At 39.8% G+C, this 13,655-nt stretch overlaps 1 protein-coding gene across 2 annotated transcripts in view; it reads right to left on the bottom strand.

Moving 5' to 3' along the window:
- Nucleotides 1–13,655, bottom strand: part of smek1 (SMEK homolog 1, suppressor of mek1 (Dictyostelium)) — a 74,191-nt gene that overhangs the window by 27,783 nt on the left and 32,753 nt on the right. For both annotated transcript variants that reach the window (XM_028821831.2, XM_028821832.2), the window contains exons 6-7: nt 10,868–10,984; nt 2,248–2,364 (exon numbers count right to left, since the gene is read on the bottom strand). In XM_028821831.2, the coding sequence (XP_028677664.1) occupies nt 2,248–2,364; nt 10,868–10,984 (234 nt within the window). The remainder of the gene's footprint in view (nt 1–2,247; nt 2,365–10,867; nt 10,985–13,655) is intronic.

Here is a 13,655-nt window from a genome sequence, read left to right as displayed (position 1 = left end):
TCCAGCCACTCAGGTCCTCAACAACGAGGATATCCAGTGAGCCAGGTCACCTTCAGGGAATCACACTACATGGCCGTAGTGCCATAACTGATGCTCCCTCACAATGCAAGTAATGTGCTTCATTCGGGACCCCACGAGCAACCACTCATTTGACACAATGTCAAACCAGCAGTACCCAAGGATTCCCTGAAGAAGTTCAGTCTTCATTCACTGGTCACTGCATAGCATCCAGGTCTTGCAACCATATAGTAAAACAGGAAGCACCAGGGATCTAAACTTTAACCTTCATCCTTTTGCAGAGATATCAGGAGCGCCACAGACACGGCCAATGGCTGTGCCCAATAGAGCATTAAATGTCTGGATCCTGATTTTTTATCCAGAACACTCGCAAGCCCAGACACTCGGACCCCTCGCTCAGTCTCTCAAGGGCCCCAATCAGAGTCTCCATTGACTTTGCCGACGATGCTGTGATCTTCGCAAAGATCAGTGAATCTCTCTTCACCAACAGATGCCCCATAGCCACTGGACACCACAAGCTTGCCAAACACCCAGTCCATGTAAGCACTGAACAGAGTAGCAGTAAAAACACATGCCTGATGAACCCCAGAATTAACTTAGAAAAACACAAGAGGTTCTGCCTCTACTCTGCACAGCACTCACAGTACCAGTATACAGGACAGCCATGATCTTCAGCAATTTGAGGGAATCCCACGAAATCTCAGGATGACCCACAGGGCGGCTTAATCAACTGAGTCGAGAGCTTAAGGATAATCGACAAATCGACTGCAAAGATACTCTGGCAATATTTCCATATGCACTCGATGGTGGACTTCTTAGGCATAAAACCAGACTGCTCCCGTCATTGGTAGAGGTGAGAAAGTGATCACAGATCCTACTGAGGATAAACTTAGCAAGAACCTTACCTGGCACCAAGAGCAGTGTTATCCCCCTGTAGGTGCCGCAATCCAGGCAATCACCCTTCCCTTTCCAGACAAGAACAACAAGTCCCATTTTCCAGTCAGTTAGGATGACACCAGTCTCCAAAATGGAAAAACAGATTGCTTGCAATGCCAGGAGGAAAGCCCTACCATCAGCCTGAAGAAACTCACCCTGGATACCACAGATCCCTGCAGCCTTCCCTATCCTTAGCTGGCTTACCACCTAGGTCATCTCAGTGAGATCACAGGTAATTGGAGGATCAGTATCAAGAACCGTGGACCCAGAGATGTCCAATGTCCTAGCTGAAGGATCAGCTTTAAACAGCTGCTCAAAGTAGCCAACCCAGCAGGTCACAACTGCAGCATCATCCAGAAGGACGGAGTCTGCAGTGCTGAGAAACAGATGCAGATGTGACTTGTGTAAATCTACAATTCTTTTAGATCTTCACTGCATTGCTTTGACATTCCAACCATTTGGAGAATTGGTCTATCCAATGAGTTCTGTCAAGCAAAACCCTTTTTAAACTGGCACAGAGAAGCTACACGCTGTAGTCAATCACGACCATGAACGAGATTTTAATAGGCCTTGGCCCTGTCAAGTTAAGACATTACAGAACCTTCAGTACCACTTATTTAAAAATACAAGTGGGTGTATGTAAATATTTAAGCCTATATGTATAAATGACACTGTGGATTTAGAAAATCCACAACAAATTCAAAGTTGGGTACCAAATTCTTGTTTTTTTAGAGTCATTAAACAAATGTATATTGTACAATCAACCCACTCCAGAAAAGGAACAGTTCAAAGAAATAATTGAAAGTCTACAATTACCATGACGTTCATGTCTACAAGTGTAAGTAAACTTCTGACCACAACTGCACACTTATGCTCATTTTTCACTGGATAAACATCTGACCTGTGAACAAAAATAATCTTAGCTATCAAGTGATAATGTGAATACCCAGCCTTCACTTGGAGTTGCCTGTGTAGCAGTCTTTATGGCAGGTTGTAAAGCTAATGAAGAGTTCCAGATAAGGATGGAATATAGTATTTTAATGGGAAAGGATTAAACTTTGAATAGTAAGCAAATTAATAACATTATACATGCTTTAAAACATCTTTATAGTCACTGTATGCCAGTATTTCAAAGTGAACTGCATGGAGTAATAAGGGGTAATTGCTCAATAATCTTCATTCTAAAAAGCACAATATAAATATTTCCTGTAATCTAGAAACCACCTAACATTATAAAAAGCAACATTTATATAGGAAAAAAAAGCATACAGAATGACTGAGAACACCACTTACATCATCATTTTGCTGAGCTTCCTGCATTACAAATTCTCGTACCATTGATGGGTTATACTCAACCAAATAAGAGAAAATATCAGTGGCCGCACTACGAACTTGGATATCATCCATTCCCTGGTAGGGAGGGAAAAAAAGGACACAAATTATGATTTAAATAAACATAACACTACAAGTTACACACAAGGACAATGAAGATTCAATGTAATTTACACAATTTAGACTAATATATATTCTGGGACATGGAGTGGTTTTAGCTTTAAGAAAAAACAGCCAATTGCCTTTATCCTCTGAAAATATGCGAACAATTTGGTTAGGAAAAGTTAATAACTAAATGATAAATAAATGCTGTGATGATGCGGGTTCAGCTCCATGCTCCTCTTCTATTAGGGAGCCCTTGAACCCATCACCGTCGGTAATGTCACCGATGAGCTAGACAGTGAGGCAATAAACAATTGAGCAAAGGGGATGATGTTTAAAGTGCAAAGTGCTTTTATTAAAATAAAATCACAAAGTGCAATAGTGCAGTTTTCAAAGTTCAATAAATAAATAAATAAACAATCCATTAAAGAAACGTGGAGATTAAGAGACACAAAAACAACAATCCTTTAAAACGAGGTTCAAACATCTACAGGAAGCAGTCTTTAAAAACAAATGACAATCCCAGTGCTTCTTAGTTACTCTGGCGGTCCCCTTGCTACTCCCGTTTGGGCTGCTCTACAGGCGAGACGCTCTTTCTGCAGCTGGCCTTCCACCTGCTCCTACTGCAACTGTCAGTAGCCTTTCCGATCCTCGGCTCCAGTCGGCTTACCCTGACAGTGACCTGGGAAATCCACCAACGGCCAAGGCTCTCACGTGGTGAACACCACGTTCCCAAGTCCCGATTCCCCGCGGTCTTCCGTGGAGAATCATCCACTTTCTCGTCACTCCCGTCCTTCATAAAGCTCTGAGGGAGTGACGACAACTACGCCTGGGGTGTCGGCCTCACACCCAGGTTGTCTGTTCAGCTGCTGTGAGCTTGTTCACTCACTCACTCACTCGCACCGGCGCACTCGCTCTCTCCCTTTCATTCTTCCTTCCTGCAACCTCCGTTTCTTTCAGTCTCTTTCTTTTACTTCCCCCTTAACCGGCTCACGCTTAGCTATATACGCGGGGAGGACATGGCAGCTGCAGCCCATTAGCCACCGGAACAATCATGGATGTGGGCAGTTTCCCACCTGTGCACTTAGGTGAAAACCGCCCACACCGCAGATCGCCCTGCGGCTTGCTACAGCCACCACGCCCCCCTTGCTAAGGCACGAGCGCGGTGATTATTTAAAATGAAATGGCCTTTGCTGGAAGAGCTGTGGACCCATAACACCACAAACGCATTCAGTACTTGGGTGACATCTTAATCCAAATCAACATACAAGATCAGGATTACAACACTTTTTGTTTTATAGTCTAAATACAACCAGACAAAGAAACTTCATCAGGTCTGCAAGGTGATGTGGAGGAAGAAAACCCAATACCCTTGTAGAAGTTTTAGCCACTAGACCACAGTGTCTGCATAGCTTTATCTAGAGAAGAAACATTTTTCCTAAAAGGGCTTTTTCCAGTGCATTAAAAGTCACTGGCTTTCCTACACACTCAAAAATGTACTACAATTAAAAAAAAAAAAAAATGCACAATTGACTTCTGTTTTTTTTTCTCTACAGAACATGGTAAGCTCTGCTGAGGGTATATAGTTCTGTCCTTCACTTTCATTTTGACATTATACATATTAGGTAAGCTTCATTTCACTATATGATGTTGCAGATTTACTCTCCAGTAGACGTAACGCCTGAGCAAACCTGCCAAAGAATAATGAAGTATCTTGGAATTTATCAGTATTGAGATTCAAGCTGTGCACATTTCGCTTGTTTAACATCTGCACTGCAACTTAATAAATGAAAGTGAATTTATCGTTAAGAGTGCATATGCATATTGCGCTTGTAAATTCTGGATATATCATGTGGTGATGATGTGCAGGTACACCCTAGAATTTTTATTTCACATTCAAATCTATTCAAACATACTGTAACAGATAGGGGGCAACCCTAAGCCCCAAACCCCGGAAAAAGCTAGCACAGACAGTCACAGGTTAAATAATAGAGGCGTTTATTATAAGATACTTCACAAGTTTCTTGGTCAGACAATCACCAATAAACACAATGGTTTTCTTTTATCTTTCTTTCTCCTCCCGTCTTCTCTCAGTCCCTCCAGCAAGTGTCCCTTCCATCCTCACAGTTCTGACTCACTGAAAGAAGTTAGACGGCCTCTTTTCACGTTGGAGCCAAGAGTACTTCCAGTGAAAGGGCATAGCCCAAAGGAAGAACATCTGGGTCCGGCAGAAGTCCCGAAAAGTAGGAATCTCTTATCCCTGCAGTGCCCTCTAGCAACTCACCTGTGACTCAGCAGGGGTGACTCAAAACTACAAGTCCCATCATGCACTGCTGGGTTCCACATGTCTACCATGGTCATGGACCAATTTTAGGAGTATCCCAGGTGGGATGCCAGCTAAACCTGGTTGGTACTTGCAATATACATATTTCTTATGGAGAAATATGTGGGCTTCAATTACGGCTGCCTACTACTTTCTAAGAAATATTAAGGCAACTGCAGCACACATGAAGTAACTAAGTAGTCATGTATAATTTTGCATACTATAGCACACACAATATTGGCAACATACAACATTGTTACTTATAATTGTAACTGGCAGAATGGACCTTGAATTTGCATATTTGCCATTGTGTATTTTTTATAGACTTTGTTATAAAGGAGCTTTGCAGTCAGGTGATTAACTGAAGTTTTATTATATTCTCAGTAATAACAGTGCTTTATGCAGTTTTTTGCAACATATAAACCAATTGCTGGAATGCCCCAATTTTGCCTAACCATTTGGAGAGCACTGGTTACCACTTTCAAGACACGCTTAATCGGTCTCAGTAGGTTTTCTATGCATTCCACCAGATGACCAGAGTGACCAATACTTGCGTATTCCTTAACTCTTTTAGGGCTTTTTTTTTTTTTTGTTTTGTTTCTTTTCTCCCAGGGCCAAATATTTTTCCAAAAAGCCAACTTTAAAAAAAAAATGTAAAAAAAAACCACACAAAGCAAAAAATATTTACTTTTGACAAATGTTACGGTCTTGCATGTTGTACAAGCCTGCATACTATGATTTCACATACGTTACACAGCAAAGTCCTGCAAAGCAGGATATCACTCAAAGCAGCCAATTACATGCATTGCCATATTGTACTACTTACAATACGTGTTACATTGGTGTCTCCTTTTCAATTATCTGTTGCTGCACTTTCTCACATATATTGTTACTGTGTACTGTTGAGAGATAAGTCACCCATTTGACATCGTGCCACGCCAATGCCACCAAGTTTTCCGCCCGCATGAAAACCGGATTGTCACCTCTTTTCCTCTTCAGCCTGTCTGGCTTCAACTGTGAAAGCATGTGTCTATGGTTCATCCTCACTGTGCCACAAGCTCCAATTCCCCTACTCTGTAGCTCCATGAACAATTCTGGGCATGTATAAAAATTGTCCATGTACACAACATGACCCAAATGCTCAAAGCCCTAAAGCAGCTCCAGCCCAACCCGACTTGTCAAGGGACAGTTCTCTCTTTGAAAGAAATACTTTCCTGTATATAATTACTTTCACGCAGAAACCAGTGTTTGCTTCTGCCAGTACAAAATCCTTTATGCCATACTTTGTGGGCCTGTCTGGCATATATTGGCAGAAAAAAAGGCGTCCCTTTTATTTTATCATAGATTCATGCACAGACAAATCACAGCCAGGCTGATAAAATTGTTTACGTGTTGGTTCCACAATGTCAATCAGGGGCTGAACTTTATACATGGGGTTATAGCCTGGCTCACCCCTTGGGATTTGCTTCTGGTTGTCACAGAAGTGAATAAAACTTTGCAGCTGCACGTACCTATCACGCGGCATAACCAGTCCAAAGCCACCAGGGGACAAAGCACATTTAGACCAACGCTCCCTGAAGTTATATCACCAGTCTAGTCCCATCTCTATTTGTAATGCCACAAAGCCCTTCATCTTGTCTTTTGTTGTGGGTTTCCACTTTGAAAAATGAGAATGCAGTGCAAGCACAGCCCGCAATTCAAAACATTGCTCTGTATACCTGTGTGTCTCGTCTGACAGTAGCTGAAAAGCAGCATCAGGAGAAAGCAGCCTAGTCCAGCGGCTAGTAATCTGTTGTGTCCAACAGCAAACCATGCTGTCTTGCGAAGTCCGGTAGCCAGTTGGGCTCCCATGGATCAATGTCTGGGTATTCCTCCCACATGAACCTTGCCGTAGGTGCATTGGCCGCGCTAAGCAGGCAGCTGATCAGCTGGGGCGGAATCGGCTGGTGTCCGCTCAGCTGATGCCAGTTCCTCACTCTCTTGCTCGATCTCATGATCGTGGTCAACAAAATCAGTATCTGAAAAATCAGAGTCCAACTCAACGATAATGCGCAAAACGTTTTCTGCCGATTATTTTCTTTACTGCACTCGCTTCGCTCCCTCGTGAGATGTCGATGCCATCTTGCCTTTGTTTACATTTCGTAACTTAACGCAAACGCAAGGATTAGATGCAGAGTCAATGAGTCTAACATTCCTCCAAGCAGAGAGGGAATGCCTGTGATGTAACAGTGAGTTTTGTCTCTATTAACAGCTGATTGTCGCCCTCTACCCCTGGATGTCGACTTTTGTCGACATGCTCCCTCAACCCCTCCTGTTAACAAAAGTCGATACCCGCCCTAAAAGAGCTAATGTTTGAATGAGTTTCATTTAATTGGAGTACTGATGGTGGGTGGCTTTTCCCTGTCTGTATTCAGAATAATAAGTTTAATGTCACTGGGCTCTGTGTGAATATTTAAAGTTTCCTTTTCTTTCTACATGAAGAGCTGAGCAAGATTTAGTATAAACGGGCTCAGCATTTAGAACTAAGACAATCATAGGACAAGATAGACAGAGACAAATGGGCAACATGCACTATTTCTTTGTGTTAAGAGTAAGTATGCCTCTCTTTGCCTTGTTTGGAATGGCATGATTTACCTAAGTAAGGGCCTGCATGTAGAGAAAACAGTATAAAAGACTTGGACAGCAGCCGAACACCTCAAAGCCGATGGATGGATGGGGGACATCGTCATCTGGTCCCGAGAACCCTTCCAGCGCAGCAACGAAAATGGCAGACTGTATACATCGAAATCCCACCTTGATAAAAGTCTTGCTATGGCTTCCTTCATCTGTAATGCCACATAAATCGTCATTAAAGAAAGCCAAGTTATCTTCTCTTATGTCATTTCTTACCGCTGTATCACTATGGGAGAGGTATCGCCTTTTAATATTATATCTATATAGTTTTGGGTTACTAAAGACGCCACAATTGTAAAAGAACTTATTCCAACCAGGGAGCTAGCGCTCTCTAGTGGAAAATACTGTCTAATGTTAAATATGATACTCCTAAATATTTAGAATAATATCACAAGCATAAAGAAGGAGGAGGCTATATTGCCTTTACTTTATAAATGCATATGTTAGTTGGTTGGAAACTAGCACTTCATGCCTAACAAGTAATCCCATTAGCAATGACAAAATGACCTGTCAGGTGCAGCAAATTACACTGTCAAAACCTTGTAGTTTCATGCTTATTGGCTCAAGATATTTTGTGTTGCTGACTGTTAGTTTGTCACAGGCAAGTTCAATTAATTATTGACCTTGTAAAACCACATTTTAACCCTTTAATTAAAACATTTAGAATTAATATGTGCATTTTTGCTTTAAATATGTTATGTTATTGCAAGGAACCACCATGGAGTAGTAAGGCAGCACATATACTGCAAGAGACAGCACCTAATATTTGAACTTAGGGTTTCTGTCAAAGTTAGGGGAATTTTGGCAAAATTCTGACCACCTTGTCAGTCAAAGCCAAAAGTTTATCAAAAGCATATAAAATGACTGATTCAGAATGGAAAATGCTTAAAAGAATAAGCTACCCATTTCTGTAAAAATCACCCCATGCACAACAGTGCAGCATGCCAGAGTAAGCTTGAGCTTTTGAACTGAAGAAATGTCTTGTACATCCATCACTTACAATGTGAAGCAGGTAATAGATATGTTATTTTTTAGTAGACTATTGCTTTAACACAACTAACTGCAACCATCAACTGATCTCCACTGATTTCAAGTGTACCTGCTTATGCAAGTTTCAGTTTGACTTATTTGAGCAGGTTGATGTTTTTGTTGTGTTGAGGGTTTAACTGATTCAAGGTGTTTCCATAATTAGTTCCTGTGGAGCAATTTCCCTATAGTCTGGTCCCTTTATGTAGATGAAAACATGGCAATCTCAATCTAATGTGATCCAAATCAACTGGACAAAGGCCCTTTAAAAACTGAGGTGTTATCACAGTACTAAGCAAAACTTGGAGCGGTTTGCATAAGGTATAAATATGATCAGACATGGGACATATCCAAGTTTGGGAAATATTGTTCATCAAGGGCAAAATGTGAACGTGCTGTGGTGGTCACAGTGAGTAGTATAGCATAAAATAACTGAAAGATGAGTTTTTCTAAATTCCGATATAATGTACTTGTATATACTTTTCATCATGAAACATTTTTTAAACAAATCTATTACTGATTAATGTAACTAACATAACTGCATCTTTTACCCATTGAAACACTTGTAAACACTTGGTTACTCATGGATTTGAGTACATGTGTTCACCTCAATTGAACCAACAAAAGCACAGCTTCATTCTCTCTCACTTGAACGCTACCAAGTGGGTATAAGAAAACTGTATATTTAAATGTGTTCAAGTTTTTCACTATCTTTTAGTATGGAAGTAAAATGGTTCTCAAAATCCATTGGGGAGGAAATTCATCTGGTAATCCTGATCAACCAGTATATCACCCACTGCAATGGGGTAGTTGCAATACTCCACTGCTGCCAGTAATTAGGCAATCACAGTAAAGAGAAACTGGCTTGCACACAGAGCCAGCCTAGCACATGACTTAGCCTCTCTCTAAAGCAAATGTAGATAAACTGATCAACAAAAATAAATTGTGTAAAGTCATTTGCGACTGGGTCCATCAAACCAAATCATAGGTTGCGAGAAACTAATGCAGTGCCCTGTGTAACTGATGAGCAAACCCCTAACCTTACACTACAAAAGAGTGATGCACGCAGTTCCTCACAATACCACCACTTTTTGGGAACCAATTAAGCACATTAACTTAGATACTATGTAGTAAATGTGAATCAAGAATTCCAAGATGAGCATCAAAAAATATTTGCAGGTCTAAAGACAGCAGGCATATAATCGAAGATAAACTCAACAGAAGTTAAAGTTCACATAGTAGGCACTTGTTCTGTATCTAACGCTGTGCTTACCTAGACTGCAGGACTTTACTAAGGTTTAGGACAAACTTTTGTTATGCTTTATGTGCCTTCCTTTAATACCTAGTTTGGTGCTATTTATTAACTTTGCAGTTTTTTGCTAAATACTTTAGTGACTAAAGTATTTAGAATTTTTATATCATTACTAAATGGTTTCTACCAAAATAAAAAGGAACCACTTGCTCACTGCAGTACAAAATTTTGTACATTCAATCACCATTTGTTAAATATGTAAAGGCTTATTGCGCCCCAGTTTACATAAGAGTGATATTTTGTGATCATGTGCAATTACAGAAACAGACACACAATGTTTCTTATTGTCGGCTTGCGAGTAGAAAATCAAAAATTTGCCTTCAAGAGACCTCAACCTTATATTCTGGACTTTGGAGATTACAAAGCAACATGATGGTTGGCTTCTCAAACTGAAAAGTGGTGTGCAGCTAACCTGTCAAAAGGATTCTGAAGAGCACAAAATACTTAAAAGGAAAAATCCTTAAAACGCTCAATAAAAAACACTCAACTTCACTGATAATAAACTAATTTGCATTAAATGGTAATGAGTACTTAACTGTTCAGAGCAATTCATTTGCAGCATGTATCGCTAGCCATGCGCAACATAATCAAATGCTTTGTTTTCCTTATCAAGTGAAACTCCATCTAGGATTTTTGTCAGATCTTGAAAAGATGTCTGAAACTTCATTTATCTTTTCGATCAACAAGGCAGCCGATAGAGTTGCTGAGATAAAATGTTAAAATATCCCTAACTGCAGAATTTTAGGTGCTATGTTCTCTAAAATGGCATGCGTGTTTTGTAACACATGTATACCTACTAGGGCACATAAAAGGGGCATTAAGTCTACAAATATCTGAACATATCTAAATATGTAACATTTAAACCCAATGCAACTTTTTAAAAATCAGAACAGATGAAAAATCAACTTAAAAAAGTTTAAATAACAGTAAAATTTCAAAATGAAATGCTCTGTTCTGTGTTTAAACATTTAAAACATTAAAAAACATACAAAATGAAAAAAATTTTTAAAAATGAAAAATTGTTTTAAGGTTTTTAAAGTACGATCTTGAAACATTTTCATTTAGATTATTTCTTGAAGGCCAAAGCAATTTTTTTTTTTTTTTATATATATATAATTTTGACATTAACCTACTTCATTACTTACCAGGATAACTTCCAATGCTGGTAAAATGCCCATATTTGACAAAGTTTTGAAGAAGGCATCTCTGTTCTGAGGTTGCAGTGTTTGAGAAAAAGCACAAAATTCCTTTAGAAAATTTACCTACAGAAAAAAATGGGAAGAAATGATTGTGCTGTATAAGTAAGCTACGACATATGCATCAAAAAGCTGCACTTTAAAAATGCATTCTCTTTCCAATTGCGTAAAAAGCACCTAAGCTGAACAATAGTTGCTACTTAGATTTTATGTATTTTGTTCAAATCATAGAAGGTGTCAAACAAAATCATGACAGGCATTATATTTCAGGCAGCTTTACAGGAATTCACTTTTCACTCCTACTGTATATAAAGTTAGTAACAGTCTGCCACATTAAAAAGATAAAACAACAACTTGACAGTCCACTCATGAGCATCTCTACACTCACTTGTGAACAAGACAACCGAGGTACTTAAACTCTTCCACTTTGGGGAAGTTGCTTACCCCTTACCTGAAGGGAACAAGACCCTCTTTTTCCAGGTGAGGACCATAACCTCTGATATGGAGGTGCTAACTCTCATCCCAGCCGCATCACACTTAGCAGCAAATCATTCCAGTGTGTGCCGGAGATCAGTCTGATGAGGCCAAGACGACATCATCTGCAAACGGCTGAGATGCAACATTTAGGTTCCTAAACCGCATACTCTCCAAGCCTTGGCTGTGCCTTGATATCCTGTCGATGAAAATCATGAACAGGAGAGGAGACAAGACGCAACCTTGGCAGAGTCCAACGCCTAAACCGAACTCAACTGGACACCAAGTATCTGGACACATGACTAAGTCCACTCTCTAATACTGGGACCAAATGACAAAACAGCAGCAATCCTGGAATCTGCCTTATTGAAGATAATTAACAACAAGCAATGGCATACACAATCATAAGCTTTTTCCAAATCCAAAATCCAATGCAGACAAAAGTGACAAATAACTATCAACCATGAAATACCACCTCAAGGACAAAGAGTTGGTATACCGTTTGCAGTGCCATGACACAAATCACATTGCAACTCCTGAATCAGACAATCAACTGTTCCAGTTCCCTGAAAAGGGTGATCCCTTGATAATTACAACAAAGACTATAGGCCACTTTTAGAAAAGGGAGATCACCATGCGATTCTGCCAGTCCTGAGCTGGTTGTGCCAATCTTACTCATAAAAGTGTGTTTTGTTTGGCTGACAGTGAACAGCCCAGTCTTTCAAGCAACTTTGGTCAGATATTTAACCCAGTAACTTTGCCACTATGGAGCTTTTAATCACCAAAGTGACCCCAACCATAAACAGATCAAATGCCAACCAATGTGCGTGGGACTGCCTCCTCCTCAGAGTGGACATTAAGTGCGCTTTTCACTGCTCAGTAACACTCACAGTTGAGGTAAACATTTTCTCAGCCTTGCAAAGAACAACCCGTGCAATGCCATGGTTACCTTTCCCGAGCCGTCAAATACATTCCCATTAACTAAAGCTTTTTTAATATATTAAAAAAAAAAAAACATAAAACACAAAAAAAACAAAAAAATAAAAAAACTCAATGTCCTTAAGCCCCATACCCACACACACACGCTTTTGCTTGGTTTAACCTTGTTGCAATTTTTGTCCTCTCAGTTAAATTTGGAAGCACACAGCCAACACTGCATATAAGGCTTCTTAATTTAACTTTACTTGCTTCTGGTATCCGCCAATTAGTCCTAGGGATTTCACCATGACCAGAGTCAACAATCATCTGATCATAATTTCTTGTAGCTGCCTCCACTACTAAGATCTTGAAAAGGGTTCACTCAGATTCCATGTCCATATTCTCTACCAATATTTAGGAGAAGCTCTTCTGGGAGCGAGAGTTGAACTTACTTCAACTAGAGACATTAGCTGGTCTCACCAAAGAGATCACTATTGCCACAAACTTTGGTCCTTCAGGTTTGTACTGTGCTTTCAGTCCTTCTGTGCTAGTTCAGTACCAAATGATGATTATCAGCTAACAGATCGACACTGATCTGTACCAGAGTTTCTAGAACAAGTGGTGTCAAATTGGCTGACAAACCCAAAAAAATCTAAAAACAGACATTTAGCCCAAGGTACTGTGGTACCAGATAAACTTAGGAGAATCCTTCTGCTTAAGAATAAGCCATGACTACCACAAAAATTCACTACCTGGCCTTTTCCCCACAATTATACCACTTCAGGTATCTCCATCAATACCCACATGAGCACTTAAGTCACCCTATAAAACTACAGAGTCTAGAAATTGCACCCTTTAAAGCACAAAATCAAATATCATCCTTCCTTTATAGAGACAAAACACTACTACTCACCTACCACAGCAAAGAGAAATTGCCATTTTTTTTTTCTTTGTACAAAATCTTTACAGCTCTGCTGTATAAACGGGAATAACGAGACTTGCAGGGCAAAAAAAAAAAAAAAAAAAATTCACGATTTCCCTTTCAACACATCAATTTAAACACACAGATAATCCACAATTAGACACTGCATGTATTAGAAAATTAATCTTTAACTGTGACTATCAATATCTTAAGTAAGCTCTAGCCAGGAAAAAGGAACAGCTGCTCACTGTCATTGTAAGGGATGCTTATTTTATTAACAGACACTATACAACGTAAATATAAAGATTTAGATTGGAGCAGTGAAGGGTTAAAATAAAAATCATTGTACAGTGCAGCATTGACAATGCTGACTGGAAACATTTTCAACTTTTCAATACAATATCTGAATATTCAAATGCATCA

Source organism: Erpetoichthys calabaricus, chromosome 16, assembly GCF_900747795.2.
Source record: "Erpetoichthys calabaricus chromosome 16, fErpCal1.3, whole genome shotgun sequence".
NCBI classification, from domain to species: Eukaryota; Metazoa; Chordata; class Cladistia; order Polypteriformes; family Polypteridae; genus Erpetoichthys; species Erpetoichthys calabaricus.
This window is presented reverse-complemented; position numbering and strand designations above follow the sequence as displayed.